Raw genomic sequence first — 14,270 nt, 5'->3', positions numbered from 1 at the left:
GGTTTTTAAAATACAACAATGGATGTCACTATTTGTGAATTTTAATTTATGTATATCGTTTGTATATGTGAATTCTATAATCGATGTTATTCATTGTCAAAATAAATTATTTTTTCTTTGAAATATTAAGTGTTTTAGGCTAAAACTATAAAATTTATAAAATCCAAAACATTAATTTATTTAGATCACATTGCTTTAACTCGTATTTTTTTAAAAAAAAGTTTTCACAAGTGAAACAAAATTTTCTATACATTAATAAATATTAATTTACGCTATAAATTAATACGTATTAATTTATAGATAAATTAATATCACTATAAATTAATAAAATATCATGGTCCCAACATTATTAATTTATAGAGGTTTTACTGTATATCAAAACTACAATACAATGATCAGTATGTCACAATAGCCTAATGCAAAAAGAAATCAGAAGAGACGCCTCCGTCGAAAATAAACACATTCTTAGACCATTCAACAAAACCCCAAAGCTTTCCTAAATCTCGTCTCTCAAACGAAATCTCTGCACACCAAATCTCTGTTTTACTTTCCATCCAATCAGGCCAACAACGACTCACTATCAACTTCCACCAAACCGTTACTCTCCTTCCTCGGTCGTAACTTGCCACCGAAGTTAGATAACCAGGAAAATATGGATCACGAGGTACTCCTTCAAGTCCCTCAACCCTACTCCACCCCAAATTCTCCTCTGGATTATACCAAACTAACATCCCCTTCGAAATCGATATTTGGCACATCATGTTCTCTATCTCTACCAAGCAAACATTCTTCTCCAAGCTAATCTTCAAATCATCATTCATAGAATAAACTTTTCCACCCATTACCAATTTACCTGGAACCACACTCTTATGAGTGGTGAGATCAAGTGTTGTAAACAATAATGGCTCCCAAGTTTGGGTCTTTAGATCATAAACCTCTCCCCAATTCTCGATTTTGTACGACGTAGAGCCTCCATTCACGTAGATCTTACCATCGATTACATCAGCGGCTGGAGTTTCTCTAGCTAGACGCATGTTTGGTAGTCTACGCCATAGATGAGATCGACAATCAAGAACCAACACTCTGTTGCCTTTCTTTTGATGAAGGGAGCCTCCGATTATGTAAATCTCTGAACCGATTGAAACAACGGTGGAGGATTTGGGATGTTTATAATAAGGAGGGATTGGTTTGAGTTTCTGTTGTTGTGGGAATGGTGCAAGTGTGAACCAGCGAGGCTTAGACCCCACGTTTAAGCAGACGCAGAGATAATCTTCTGTTATCCCGTTGCGGGAACGTGTGGCCTCAAGATCAGGAGAAGCTACGAGAGATCGGAAATACTTGGAGACTAAGGATAGAGTCGGACGATAGAATTTTGAGACACGAGCCAAGCAACTGAGAATGATGTCTTCCGGTAACGAAGAAAACGATGTCGGAAGAGTTGTCGTCATTGTGTTCTGTTTCTGCCAGGTTTAAGAGTTTTAGGGTTTCTGTGCTTTCTTTTCCCTTCAATTTAATTAACGATGAATTCACACTTCGACTAAATTTCGGAAGCATAAAATAAATTTTAGGAAACTTTCTTTGACCTTTTAGATTTTTTATGGAAATAGTTTCGAGAATATCGTTAAGTGGCTACCTATACGATATTCGGTTCGGTTTTAGATAAGACTCGTTTGGTACGATGTATTTTAGATAGAACTATAGAAGCATTTAGAAGCCCCATTCAAATATTTTAAAGTTTTTGTTCGGGTTCGGTTCGGTTCGATTATCAATACCTGAAATATTGGAATAAATTTTAAATATGGTTAAATTTGAATAAAATTTGGCTGAATTTTCGACAAATATGACAGAACCGAACCGAATATCAGATGCCGAGAAATCTCTTATATATTGATAGTGAAGCACTCTAAAAAATAAACCTTACTTTGACGTGTTATTAACTAAACTGTCATGCTAACATGTCGCTTTCAGAGTGATTTTCCACCTATTTAAATTATTACCCAAATTTTATTAGACTATTTACTGATTTTGCCATTAGTCTTAATACATATATATATCACACAAATAAAAAACGAAATTATAACTAAAAACAAATAATTAGACAACTAATCTTCATATCTTTTTTGTTTTTTGTCGTCTAAATTTATTATTAATTGCAAATTATGAGAACTGTTACATAGACGATTCTACAACTGACAATTCCTTCCGACCCTTACTAGATCCACGACAGACTACACTTCCTTTCTTTGTAATCTTGATGAATACCTTCAATGATCCACGACCTGGCGATACTTCCTTCTCTGCGTAGAATCCTGGCGAACGGCTATAATTGTACATCGCTGGAGATCTCTTGCACACTTGCCTCCATTAATCTGCAAATTTATTAATAAATCGCAATACCTGAGACTCGAACCCCAGACCTCTTGGTGTAGAAGCATTAATCAACCCTTAGTCAACCAATGAGCCAAGGGGGCTTCCACATCTTCATATCTATATTTAATAAGAAATCATGAGAGCTTTGTTTATTTATATTAATGATTTATTTTTTAATAATTAAAAAACGTACACTTTTTGTTTATCTTATATTAATAAATCTTTATATTTATATTTTTTATATATACATTTATATAAATCTTCGTCAATACTTTCTTTATCGCGTTGAAACTTTATTTCAGGTTTAAATATTTCACGGGTGAAAGGTATTCTTATACGAAATAGTCCCAAATTTGAATTAAAAAAAAATAAAAAAAAATTATTACATGTTTCGTTTTACACAAAGGGATCTTGGATTCCAGATAATAATTTTAATCATAATAGTTTTACTTAAATCAGTTTATCCCGCACATAGTGCGGGCTGTTATCTAGTTTTGATTTTACTTCATATTTCTAGTAAACTTTCAATATATTCGAGTGAATTTTGAAGGACTAATAGTAGATGATTGTTGCTCTTTTGTAGGGCTAAACTATCTAACAAAATGATCAAACAAGAAGAAATATGGCGGAAACAAAAAATAGCAAATCCCACTGGACTTTTCAGGTAAGGGGAAGAAGAAGAAAACAAAGTATTCATGTGGGAAGACAAAGTTATAGTGAAGTTCAACTTCCCTAATGGTGATTCAAGAAGAAGAAAACGAAGAATTCATTTGTGTTTAGTTTTGATGATTAGTTATTGGTTTATTTATTCTACACATGATCCTTCACAAAAACTAATCATCAAAAGTACATGGACATTACCAAGGCACGATCGTTTCATCAACTAAATCCTGGTTTTAGTTTGGTGGATTTGTTGTTTTTGTTTCTTTAATATACAGTAAAACCTCTATAAATTAATAATGTCGGGACCGAGAAATTTTATTAATTTAAAGAAGTATTAAATTATCGATAAATTAATAATTATTAATTTATAAAAAGATTTTACTAATTTTCTAATTTCCTTAAAAACATTATATGAAAAGCAATTTTTTTTATAATCAATATATTTCGAAACAAATTACAAGTATAAAATAAATTACTAAGCTTAGAAAATAGCACAAAACTTTTTAAGATGTAGTAAAAATATTAGAATTGAACTCTACCAAGAATTAATACAAATTTAAGAAAAAACAAACAATATAATATTCATATTTTACTAAATATTTTACATATATATATATATATATATATATATATATTGATAAGTTTATACAATTATTAATTTATGGTATTGATGGGACCATATGTTTACATAGATTTTAAAAAAAGTTATGATCTTATTAATTTATCGCTTTGAGTTATTTTTTACACTGGTCCCAACTAGAGACCAGAATAATTTGTTAATTTATAGAGGTTATTAATTTAGTGAGTATTATTTTAAAAAGGTTTTACTACAGTCTGTTTTTTATTCGGAATTAATGAAATCCTTATTATAGTTCTAGGTTTAGATTTTAAATTCTTGAATCAATTCGATAATTCAGTTTGTTCAATCAAAATATCATCAAAGTTTTCTTTGTGTTTCAGTTTACTTTAGTTTTGTTGAAGATTACATTATTTACATTCTGAAAATCGTACAGTAAAATCTCGATGGAATATTTAACTATTATCTTATCGAATTATGTATATATTACACTGACTCCACTTGAAACAAAACAAAATTAATAATTTATACTGATTATTAATTTATCAAGTACAATTTCCAGAAATTTTAATGTAATTTTGTTTGTTGATTTTTACCTATAGAAATTGTGGGTCTCTTCATTGTGGTACCAAGGCATATGTGGCTTAGCGCATAGTGGGTTAGTTTTTATGATTGCAAGACTGATAGTAGTTGCTTGTTGCTGTTTTCTAGGGCTCAACTATCTAACAGAAGGATCAAACAAGAAGAAGTATGGCGGCAAGAAGAAGAAAGAGTATGACGGCAAGAAGAAGAAAGAATATCCCACTTGACTTTTTAGGCAAGGGGTAAAAGAAGAAGGGATTTGTGTAATGTTGCTTTGATATTGTTAAAGGATTTGTGTGATATTTTTTTTGCTAAAATACAATTTATCAAAAAAAAAAGAACCAATTAACTAAATTTGACGCAAAGAAATCGATGAATCAAAGAGTTTCTTTTAAACCTCTCACTTATTATATTAATTTAAAAGAGTTTACAAAGAAATTACATAGAACCAATGAGATGCAATTCAATACATAAACATTGAATTCAAGAAATAATATCCAGAAACATAAGCAAACAATTATATTCAAATTATTTAAAATAAATGGTCATACATTTAGCTGAATGATAAAATATATACATATAGTCAAACTTTTATTGTACACTTATGTAGAATACTTTCAGTCACATAAATAAATAGTTTCTTAATTTAAAACAAACCAGCAATTAAGTTAAAGGAGATCAGTTCTTTATCTATTTTTAATTTAGTGACTAGTAAGCATATGTAGTTGCTTCTGGATCTATAAAATCACAAACAATTTCATGATATTATTCTCTTCTAATCAAAAAAATGTTTATTAAGCATGGTCATTTTGTTATTAGCCTAAATCCTGATAAAACCTATCTCCTATCCCAAATACACATTATTCTATAGCTCAATAGCTGTGTGTGTCCCTCATTGAAGATTCAGTACGTCTACGTCTTATAAAAACTGTTTTTACAGTTTCCTCGCAATGTTTTTCTGTTTGTAAAAAACGTTATACCGTCGTTTCAAGCACTTGATTGGGCCTAGAGCATCCAGCCCATGTGAATAATAAACACAAAAACTCATGCCGTTGAAAGAAACCAGCACGATGTGTTCATATTAAAAAGTCCCACATCGCTTATACCCAAAGCAATGACTGGGGAAACAGGAGTATATATAAAGAAATGGACGGCTCGAGCAAATCACTTACCTGGACGGGGTCGACTCGCGATCAATAAGACGAGTGGCCTAGGCTAGTGACCGCATTGCACATACCGTTGGGGTGCTATGCTTAAGGTCTTCCCTTGAGGAAGAGCCTACGTCATTATTTGTGGCAGAGGGGGTTTGCGTTCGCGCAGCCCCTACCATTCAATATCAGTCTAAATCTTAATACATGACAAATGTTCTTGTCCGCCCTTGTCGAAAAAAATACCCTGATTTTCTGGCAACTTCTTCCTTACAAGGCCACTTGAAAGATATATCATGAGTCCTTGTTCGCAACACCCATCAATCAATGTATTGTACGTGACCACATCGGGCAGCAACTTCAAATCCATATCATCTATTGATTCAAGAGCTTCCCTGACACTTCCCGCATTGCACGCAACACATTCATCTACATGTTATATATGTGCCAAGATCCTGCAACATGGTAGTTTGCTTCATTAGCTCCACAATCTGAAATGATTTCTTCAATGAACCCATATTCTTACAGAAACCATACTTTCTACACCACTCAATCCATTCCTTGAAATTTATTTAAAGGCTGCCCTTTCTCAAACATTATCTTCAAAGTAGTATTATCGGGCTGAACCTCGAGTTCATTTCTACGGCATCTTCGAACTTGTTCTCTAAGGAAAACCCAAGAACAACCGTTATCAAGACCCTGTTTCTTCTCGATATAAGCTGATATTTTTCAGTTTTCACAACCAATCACTGATCCAAAGAAAGAATAGTTTACAGAAACTTAGCAGCACAACAACATGGCCAATTAAACAAAGCCAGAAAAATGGTATCCTCCCATCAACGGTCACTCTAATACTTGATTCAGATCATAGCTGCAAAATGATTCAATATTGGTGTGTACATATTCTCTGCCAGTAATAACTACGAAAAACCAATCTCTAGCCAATAATAACCACAAAAGACCAAACAAGAAACACCTGAGCTGAATAAGTTTAAATTATAAAAAAAAAAAAACGATAATAGTATTCCCTAAACCAACAAAAAGAGTAGAAACGAGAATACTTTGAATGATACAAGAAGTAGAAACGATTTCAAGTTTCAAGGTACTCGATGCTCTCACTCGGATTCATAAACTCAATGTCACAATATATGTCCGTGTTAGGCTTACTAAACCAGCGATCAGGTATTCCTTTGATTTCAACCTTTTTCAAATCATTGAGTTGCAGATCGTAACAAAGAAAGTAAAAGGGAGAAACCAAATATCGCGGTACCAAGATAACCTTGCCTTTTAGAGTTCCTTTTGCTAGTAATCTATGATTGTCAAAGATTGGATGAAGCTGAGAAGGCTGCAAAACCAGAGTCTTCCTCAACCATTCCTTATTCCTCCAATCTTGCACTACCCATAGATCCACCGTACCCCTCACTTTGAGATAAGTCATGTCAAACACAGCTACTTTTCCAGCATAATCTATTTGAGTCAACCACTTCTTAAGTCTAGGTAGGATCTTATCACCGGCCTTGCGAGGTACTTGAATCATATTGAATTCTTCCGACCTGAAGTCGAAACTCACAAGCACACAAGTATGCATATCAGTCCAAGCCAAGTAATATAAAACTCCATTCATATTCAGTTCATATGGACTAGGAAGATGAGGAGGAAACTCCTTTGCAACCCTTTTCCACGAACCGCCAGCTTCTAGTACAAAGACCCAAAGCTCTGATTCTATCTTTTGCATATCGTTTGACATTGTCGTAATTGTGCAAAGTAGTTTGAGCTGATCTTTAACATGGTCGTGGCCCATAAAGAAGAATATTTCATAATTATCTTCTTCTTCTTCAGCTATGATAACAGATTCTTCCATGGCAGGTAAGATTACAAGTTGTCTGGTGGTGGGGTTATAGATATGCGGCTTAGAGTCAACTGTGAAGCAGATGAAGCCACGGAGAACGCGCAATATGAACCCTCCCATCTTGCGGATGGTAAGATCTTGGTCGAATACTAAGGAGGATGGAAATGTGCTGCTTATTGGAGCGGATGATAGAAGCATAGACTTAGAATCGTTGTAAAGGTCCATAAAAGACATGTAAAGACGAGAATGACGTTGAGATGAGACCATAAGGAAACGATTGCGAAAATATCTCGAGGAGAAAAGAGATGACCAAAAGTTTGAGACACACTTGAATCTCAACACAGATTTCGCAGGCAATCTCGTCAGAATCTCGATCAGGAGATCCAGAGGAATCTCTGGTGCGACCCAAGTTTTTAAATCCTCGACATCCACATGAATCTCTCTGTGATGTCGTCTTCTTCTTTTTCTTCTCATCCTCGTCATTCTCTCCTGTTGTACATTGAGTGCAAGAATAAAAGACAAACCCATATTGCGTCCAACACACAAACTAATATCCTACAAGAAAACCACACCAAATTTTCATCAATTTTCCTCTTTTTTAATAGCAAAACACCATTAAAAAGTTTCCTTGAGGGAGAAGTCACGATTTAGGGGTTCAAGAGTTATGACGACTCTTGATTTTTCTTCTTCTTCTTCTTTTCCTCGGCAATAAGGCGTCGTTTGCCCAAGCATCCGTGGTCTAGTGGCAGAGGAAGCTTTGGGAAAGGGTGAAACTCCCAAACCTGAGTTCGATTCTCCCTGGAAACAAAAACACATTTGTTTGGGAAGTCTGTCAGTTGAGCCTTGGCCCAATTGGTTTACCTGGTAGCTAGAAATGCAGGCGGCCTGACTACCCCCTGGCACTTAGTCGGAAGGCATTCCAAACTCGGGATAGGCAGAGTGGTAGCCCGTAAGGACCTAACCGTTAACACGGTGGACCAGTCCACTATGTAGCACCTTGGTGCGTTCCTACCGGGGCCGACCGGATAGCCGATAGGGTTTATCAAAAAAAAAGGCGTCGTTTACTACCGTTTCGTCTTTTTTCTTCTTTTGTCTCTAGCTGTTTTATTAGGAATAATAAGTATATTTTCCTTTGTTGATAATTACAAATCGTTATACAGTTCCTTAATAAATATATGGTCTTAGAGCTTAGTAATATCATCTAAAATTCTCTCATACTCAATTTGACAGTTTTGTATTTTTTTTTTTATTTTTTTTGTAAAACTAAAGCACCACCCAATCAAGTGACCACATCATGCTGCTTCAACTCCTTCATCTCATCTACAAGATCTACCTAATATCAAAGGTATGTGGCAACAAAAGAACTAGAGGGTATTGACAGTCGCGAAAACCTAGCTAGCTACTTTGAATTTCCATTTTTCATTCAAACAAACTCCGTTTTTGACATCCCAATACATCAACATGTAAGGCTCACGACAACGATTCAATTGTGCCTATTGCCTAAGATTCGGTCATTCCGATGGAAAGTCTTCACGGAAAAATCCACTAGAAAAGTGGTCACAACCACTTCGTCAAAAACAAGTTCCAACACCGAAAACCTGGAAAACCCAACCCAAAGCCTAATTCCAACAATGGAACTCAGAAAAGAAAAAAGAAGTAATCTGGAAAACAAAACAAAAATTACAAACTCAAGTGATAACGTATGAGAATGGCCAAAAAGCCTAAAACTAGTTGTTATTTTTAAACTACATCCATATAGAGTAAAGTGATTTATTAGAAGATTAAGTAATGAATATACATGGGTTTTCACCAAAAAAAAAGTAATGAATATACATGAGCATTCATTATAAAATAAAGAACAAGAATATTACAAAGCATTAAAAACAAAAGATTACAAACTCAGGGAAGAAGGATGATAAGGGGAGGCGGAGTAAGAGTAGAGGCCATGGCGGAGGAGAGCCGGAGGAGGTGGAGAAGATTGCCTCAAGAAGATTGTGACGGTGTTAGCCACCACCACCAAGAACTCCTTCGCTATCTTCATAATCTCTATGCATAGCTTTATTCTCTTTATCAACATCCTCTCTTTCTTTCTCTTTCGCTTTTTTTTTCTTTCTTTAACTTCAAATTCTTACTCCATCATCTTCTTTGGTATTTATAAAAAGTCAAGCATGCATGCCATGTGAATTATAATGGGAAAAATATCATTTAAATCATCGGTTTATCATTTTCGTTGGTTTAAATCATGAACTCTACATCTGGTGATTTAAATTCTTAATTTTATGTTGATTTTCATTTTAATCATGGATTCTCATTGACAAAACCATTTGAGACCCATCGTTAACTGGCTAAACGGATCAATAAGACGATGTCATCGCATAACTGGCACTTCGAAGCCATCACATAATCTTTCTTCTACAGCAACATGGTTTCTATTTTCCTCTTCGTCTGATTGCTCTATTTAGCAAGTTAACGATGTGCCTCAATTGGCTTAGTCAACGAGAATTTCGTGATTAAATTGAAAGTCAACATAAAATTGAAGATTTAAATCACCAGGTCCACATAAAATTGAAGATTTAAATCACCAAGTCCAGAGTTCATGGTTTACAGGTTTTAGTTATTGGCAATTTATAATATATTCCCTCGTTTCATTCTTTACAAGGTGGGAGGTTCGATCCCTCCTTCAAGCGCCACCAGTAACTGGCCCAAGAGCAAAAACTCATGGAGATTGTCACTTGACCTGTCGTAAACAAAACAAAAACATTGTTCCTTTTGTTTGATGACGATGGAGATCCGAGAAAAGATTCAAGTCCGAAAAATAAAGAAAGAAGACATATCCAAGACCGACTACCCCCTTATATAAATAAGGAGGTCTTGATTCGAGAACAGGATCCGCATGGAGAAGGAAAGAAAACACCATTCTTAATTCTAATAGCAACGTGTAAACTTACATTCTTTTGCTAAAAGAGTTTTTTAAAAATACACTGTCCACGAATACCTTATCTTGTAATTCTTAAAGAAAAAATATACAAAATGATAAGAATCTCATTATTCAGGACTAGGTAAAATGGTACTTCTATGACAAAAATAATGCCTAAAACGTAATTACAGAATACAGACTATCAGTCCCAAATCCATAAGAATCTCAAAAAATAATGCATTTTCTTGTTACCCGTCAAAACGGGTTAATGGCACCAAAAATATTGCGCTGGGCCTTCTTAATTTTGAAAGCCCATGTCAATTGCTCTTCCCATTCGTGATGTTATTTGTTGATCCTCAAAATCACACAAGTACGTATTCGGAGTTTTAAGGGCGAAAGAAGAATCTCTTATTTAAAGAACGAGCCGACAATTACAAAAATAGACGAGCTGAAAACTTAGAGTCCGAGCCGAGCCGCAAAGTGCTCTGACGGTTGTACGATATTCTCTGTAAAGCGGTTATTTCGGGATCCCTGTACAATCATTATTTTTTGCTATTTATAGGGTGCAAAAGTAGGGTACACTGTTCGTGCAAAATGTTCTTTTTGCCCTTTGGTCGGTGGAAGAATGAATCTGGGCCTTCCTTTGGCCTCTGCTAGGCCACAGGGAAGCGTGGGCCCGTTGAAGGGTTTAGGCCCGTTAAGGGGTTTGGGCCCGAGCCCAAAATCCACCATCAACAGTAGCCCCCCAACCCTAGTGCGTAGTGATGACGCGGCTAGGGTTGCAATCATTTCGCCGTTCTCGTTTCGACTTCCTTCGCATATTCTCGAGCCGCGTGTGATGGACGCTCTCTTCTGATTCGTCTACTGCCGCTCCCGAGGCATTGAAAAACGGGTCGTTCGCGAGTTGCAGGCGACGAAGGTGTGATGATTACGCCGTTCTTCGAGACGCAATGATGACGCGGTTTTTCTTCAACCGACTCCCTCTATAAATACTTCGCTTCCTCATCATTCCTTTCATTCTTTCTCCGCATCAATTTCAAAGGTATTCTCTCTGTTCTCTCTTCTTTTCACAGCGCGTCTTTTCTTATTTTCCGATTATTGTTGGGGTCGGATTTCATCCCATAGCACCGAGCCGAACTTCGAACGCCTCAGGGAACTTCTGAAGACACCTCGGTGAAGCGAGCCGTTCACCTCAGTGCAAACTGCCATTCACCACGGTGAAGCGAGCCATTCACCTCGCTGCAAACTGCCATTCACCTCGGTGCAAACTGCCATTCACCTCGGTGCAAACTGCCATTCACCTCGGGTCACTGCATTGGTTGCCTCGGGGAACGCCCGTAGTCTGCTCGGGGTCTGTCAGCAAGCTTGTGAACCCGAGCCGGCTCCCTTCAAGTGCCTGAGCCGGTTCACTCCGGGAATTCGAGCCGGTTCGTGTCGAGACCCCCGAGCTGGCTCCTTCCGTGGACCCGAGCCGGTTTCTCTCGGGAACCTGGGCCGTGCCTCTCTTGTCCCCGAGCCGATTGCACAAGTCACCCGAGGCAAAGACTTGGTAAAATATTCGTCTTCAAAGTACCATTTCCAAGTAGGTCGTCATTTCCGAAAGAGAAGGATCATTTCCGATAAACCCGGAAATGATAAGGAAGAATCTCAAAGGATCGATTCAAATCAGGATATCTTCCAAGAAACTCCGCAGAATAAGGAAATTATCCTTATTCCGCGATATTCTAAGCCGACTTCAAGATAAATGGAAATCTTCCGAGAATATCGTGGGAGAGGCGGTTTATCACCCCTATATAAAGAGATTCAAGGCTCTCGTAGAAAGCAAGCAATATCGCTCTAGAATTTACACTACGCAAAGCTCTCACAGCACAAACACCTTTTTCTTTTACGATCAAACTCTTGTACGATCAAAGTCATCTTTTTCTTAATAAAATCAAGAACACCATCTTTGGTTTCAATCCGTTCTGTTGTTCTTTGAGAATTCACGTTTATTGTATCCCTAAAATAAAACCCTAGACAAATCTCGATTGTGCTAGTTTCGACTTCCACAGTTTGGCACCGCCTGTGGGGATTACTTTAGAATTCTCTTACTCTAAGACGCAGAACTCGATTACCGAAAAGGACGATGAACGAAGATGGTCGTCAGACACCACCAGCCGGAGGAGGGATCCCGAACCCTCCGAACCCTCTGAATCCTCAAGCCGATCCGACGATCATAGCGACTCTAGTCGAGCTGAAAGACCTGATGGTTAAATTCCAGAAGAAAGCTGACGATCAAGAGAAAGCTAACAAAACCTTGGCGCAGCGAGTCGACGAAATCGCAACACGTGGGCAACAAAAAACCACGCGTTTCCAGACTCGGCCGCCACGAGCTCGGAGGGACTTACCTGGCATCAACCCAACAAGACTCACGTTCGCGACACCAACCGGCAACACCAGAGTCGCAACCCGAGCCGACCCTGCCAGACGCGAGAACCAAGATGATCCCACCGAGCCAGACGCAGTGGACTTGACAGACGAGCCAGATGATCTGCAAGATGAGCGTACCCGAGCCGGAGCTAACTCCGCCGAGCGTTAGATCTCACCGACGATGAAGAAACTGAGGAAAACATAAGGTGGGCCGAAGAATCCGAGAGAGAGGACGAGCTAAGCAAGATCCGAGCCTCCCTAGCCAAGGCGGAAGCTGATATAAAGCTCGTCAAAACCCAGATACATAGCGTTTCGTCCTCTGCACCGAACATCGACCGAATTTTGGAAGAATCTTGGAATACGCCTTTCACCAAAAGAATTTCCGAAACGACGATGTCCAATCTGGGAAAGTTCAAAATCGACTCTTACAACGGGTCAACCGATCCGAAGTGCCACATTAAATCGTTCGTGATATCTGTGGCCCGAGCCAGGTTCAAGCCCGGGGAAAAGGATGCAGGTCTATGCTTACTGTTCGTGGAACACCTCAAAGGACCCGCATTGGAGTGGTTTTCGAGATTGGAACGAAACTCGATTGACAGTTTCGACGAGCTGTCGACACTGTTCCTCAAGTAATACTCCGTGCTCATTGACCCCGGAACCTCCGACGCAGATCTGTGGTCCCTGTCTCAACAGCCCACCGAGCCGTTAAGAGATTTCCTCAAAACATTCAAATCGACGCTAGCCAAGGTCGAAGGAATTACAGATGTAGCCGCTCTTTCGGCTTTAAAGAAAGCTCTCTGGTACAAGTCAGAGTTCATGAAAGAGTTGAATCTGTCTAAACCAACAACAATTTGCGACGCGCTGCATCGAGCCTCGGATTTCGTCGCCCAAGAAGAAGAGATGGCGCTGCTAGCAAAGAGGCATGAGCCAACAAAACAGGCGCCCCGAGCCGAGAAAACCGAGAAAGCCCAAGCGACACCCCCGGTCCAGAAGAAGACACGTGAGAGCGGTACGTATATGCATCACGAAGGACGCAATTTCTCGGGATACCATAGCTACCAGATTGACACGCCCCGAGGCCGTGGCCGCGGCAGAGGCCGAGGCCGTGGGCGAGGAAGAGAGTCCTTCACCTGGACAAGGGATCAGCCACCGAGCAATGATCAAGAATACTGCGAACACCATAAAATTTTCGGCCACCATACCTCGAGATGCCGAAGCCTCGGAGCTAAGTTAGCAACCAAATTCCTAGCTGGAGAGCTCGGGACGAACGTCACTCTTAAGGATCTTGAACCAGAGCCAGAGCCCGAGCAGACCAACCCGGGAAGAGACCCCGAACCAAGAAACCAGGAGTCTCAAAAAAAACCCGGGGGTCGGAAGACGAAGACCGAGATGGTACACGCCAGAAGGTTCTTACCATAATGGGTGGATCGCCATACTGTTCTGACACCGTAGCGGCAATCAAAGCTTATCAACGCCGAGCCAAGACGCCCAGCAACTGGACAAGACGCTTCGATCGACCTAACGACGTGATCACATTCGAAGAAAGCGAGACAAACGGGCTCGACATGCCTCATAACGATCCAATCGTCGTCACCTTAGCGATAGGAGACCATGATATTTACCGAGTATTAATTGACACCGGCAGCACCATCGACGTAATCTTTCGCGAAACACTCCGACAAATGAACATCGACATGTCACAGGTGATTCCGACCCCAAGACATGTCCTCGGGTTTTCAGGGGAAACTTTGATGA

The 14,270-nt window shown here is 38.7% G+C and overlaps 2 protein-coding genes across 2 annotated transcripts; both read right to left on the bottom strand.

Moving 5' to 3' along the window:
• Nucleotides 1–330: 330 nt before the first annotated feature.
• Nucleotides 331–1,482, bottom strand: LOC9319991 (putative F-box/kelch-repeat protein At3g46050). The gene has a single exon (XM_002883878.2). The coding sequence runs from the start codon at nucleotides 1,446–1,448 to the stop codon at nucleotides 414–416; it is 1,035 nt and encodes a 344-aa protein (XP_002883924.1). The 5' UTR covers nucleotides 1,449–1,482; the 3' UTR covers nucleotides 331–413.
• A 4,689-nt stretch (nucleotides 1,483–6,171) lies between these two features.
• On the bottom strand, nucleotides 6,172–7,857 carry LOC9319990 (F-box only protein 8). The gene has a single exon (XM_002883877.2). The coding sequence runs from the start codon at nucleotides 7,715–7,717 to the stop codon at nucleotides 6,431–6,433; it is 1,287 nt and encodes a 428-aa protein (XP_002883923.2). The 5' UTR covers nucleotides 7,718–7,857; the 3' UTR covers nucleotides 6,172–6,430.
• Nucleotides 7,858–14,270: the final 6,413 nt, after the last annotated feature.

The sequence above is a fragment of the Arabidopsis lyrata genome, assembly GCF_000004255.2.
Source record: "Arabidopsis lyrata subsp. lyrata unplaced genomic scaffold ARALYscaffold_3, whole genome shotgun sequence".
Taxonomy (NCBI): Eukaryota; Viridiplantae; Streptophyta; class Magnoliopsida; order Brassicales; family Brassicaceae; genus Arabidopsis; species Arabidopsis lyrata.
The sequence above is the reverse complement of the archived record's forward strand: the minus strand, read 5'-3'. Positions and strand labels throughout refer to the sequence as shown.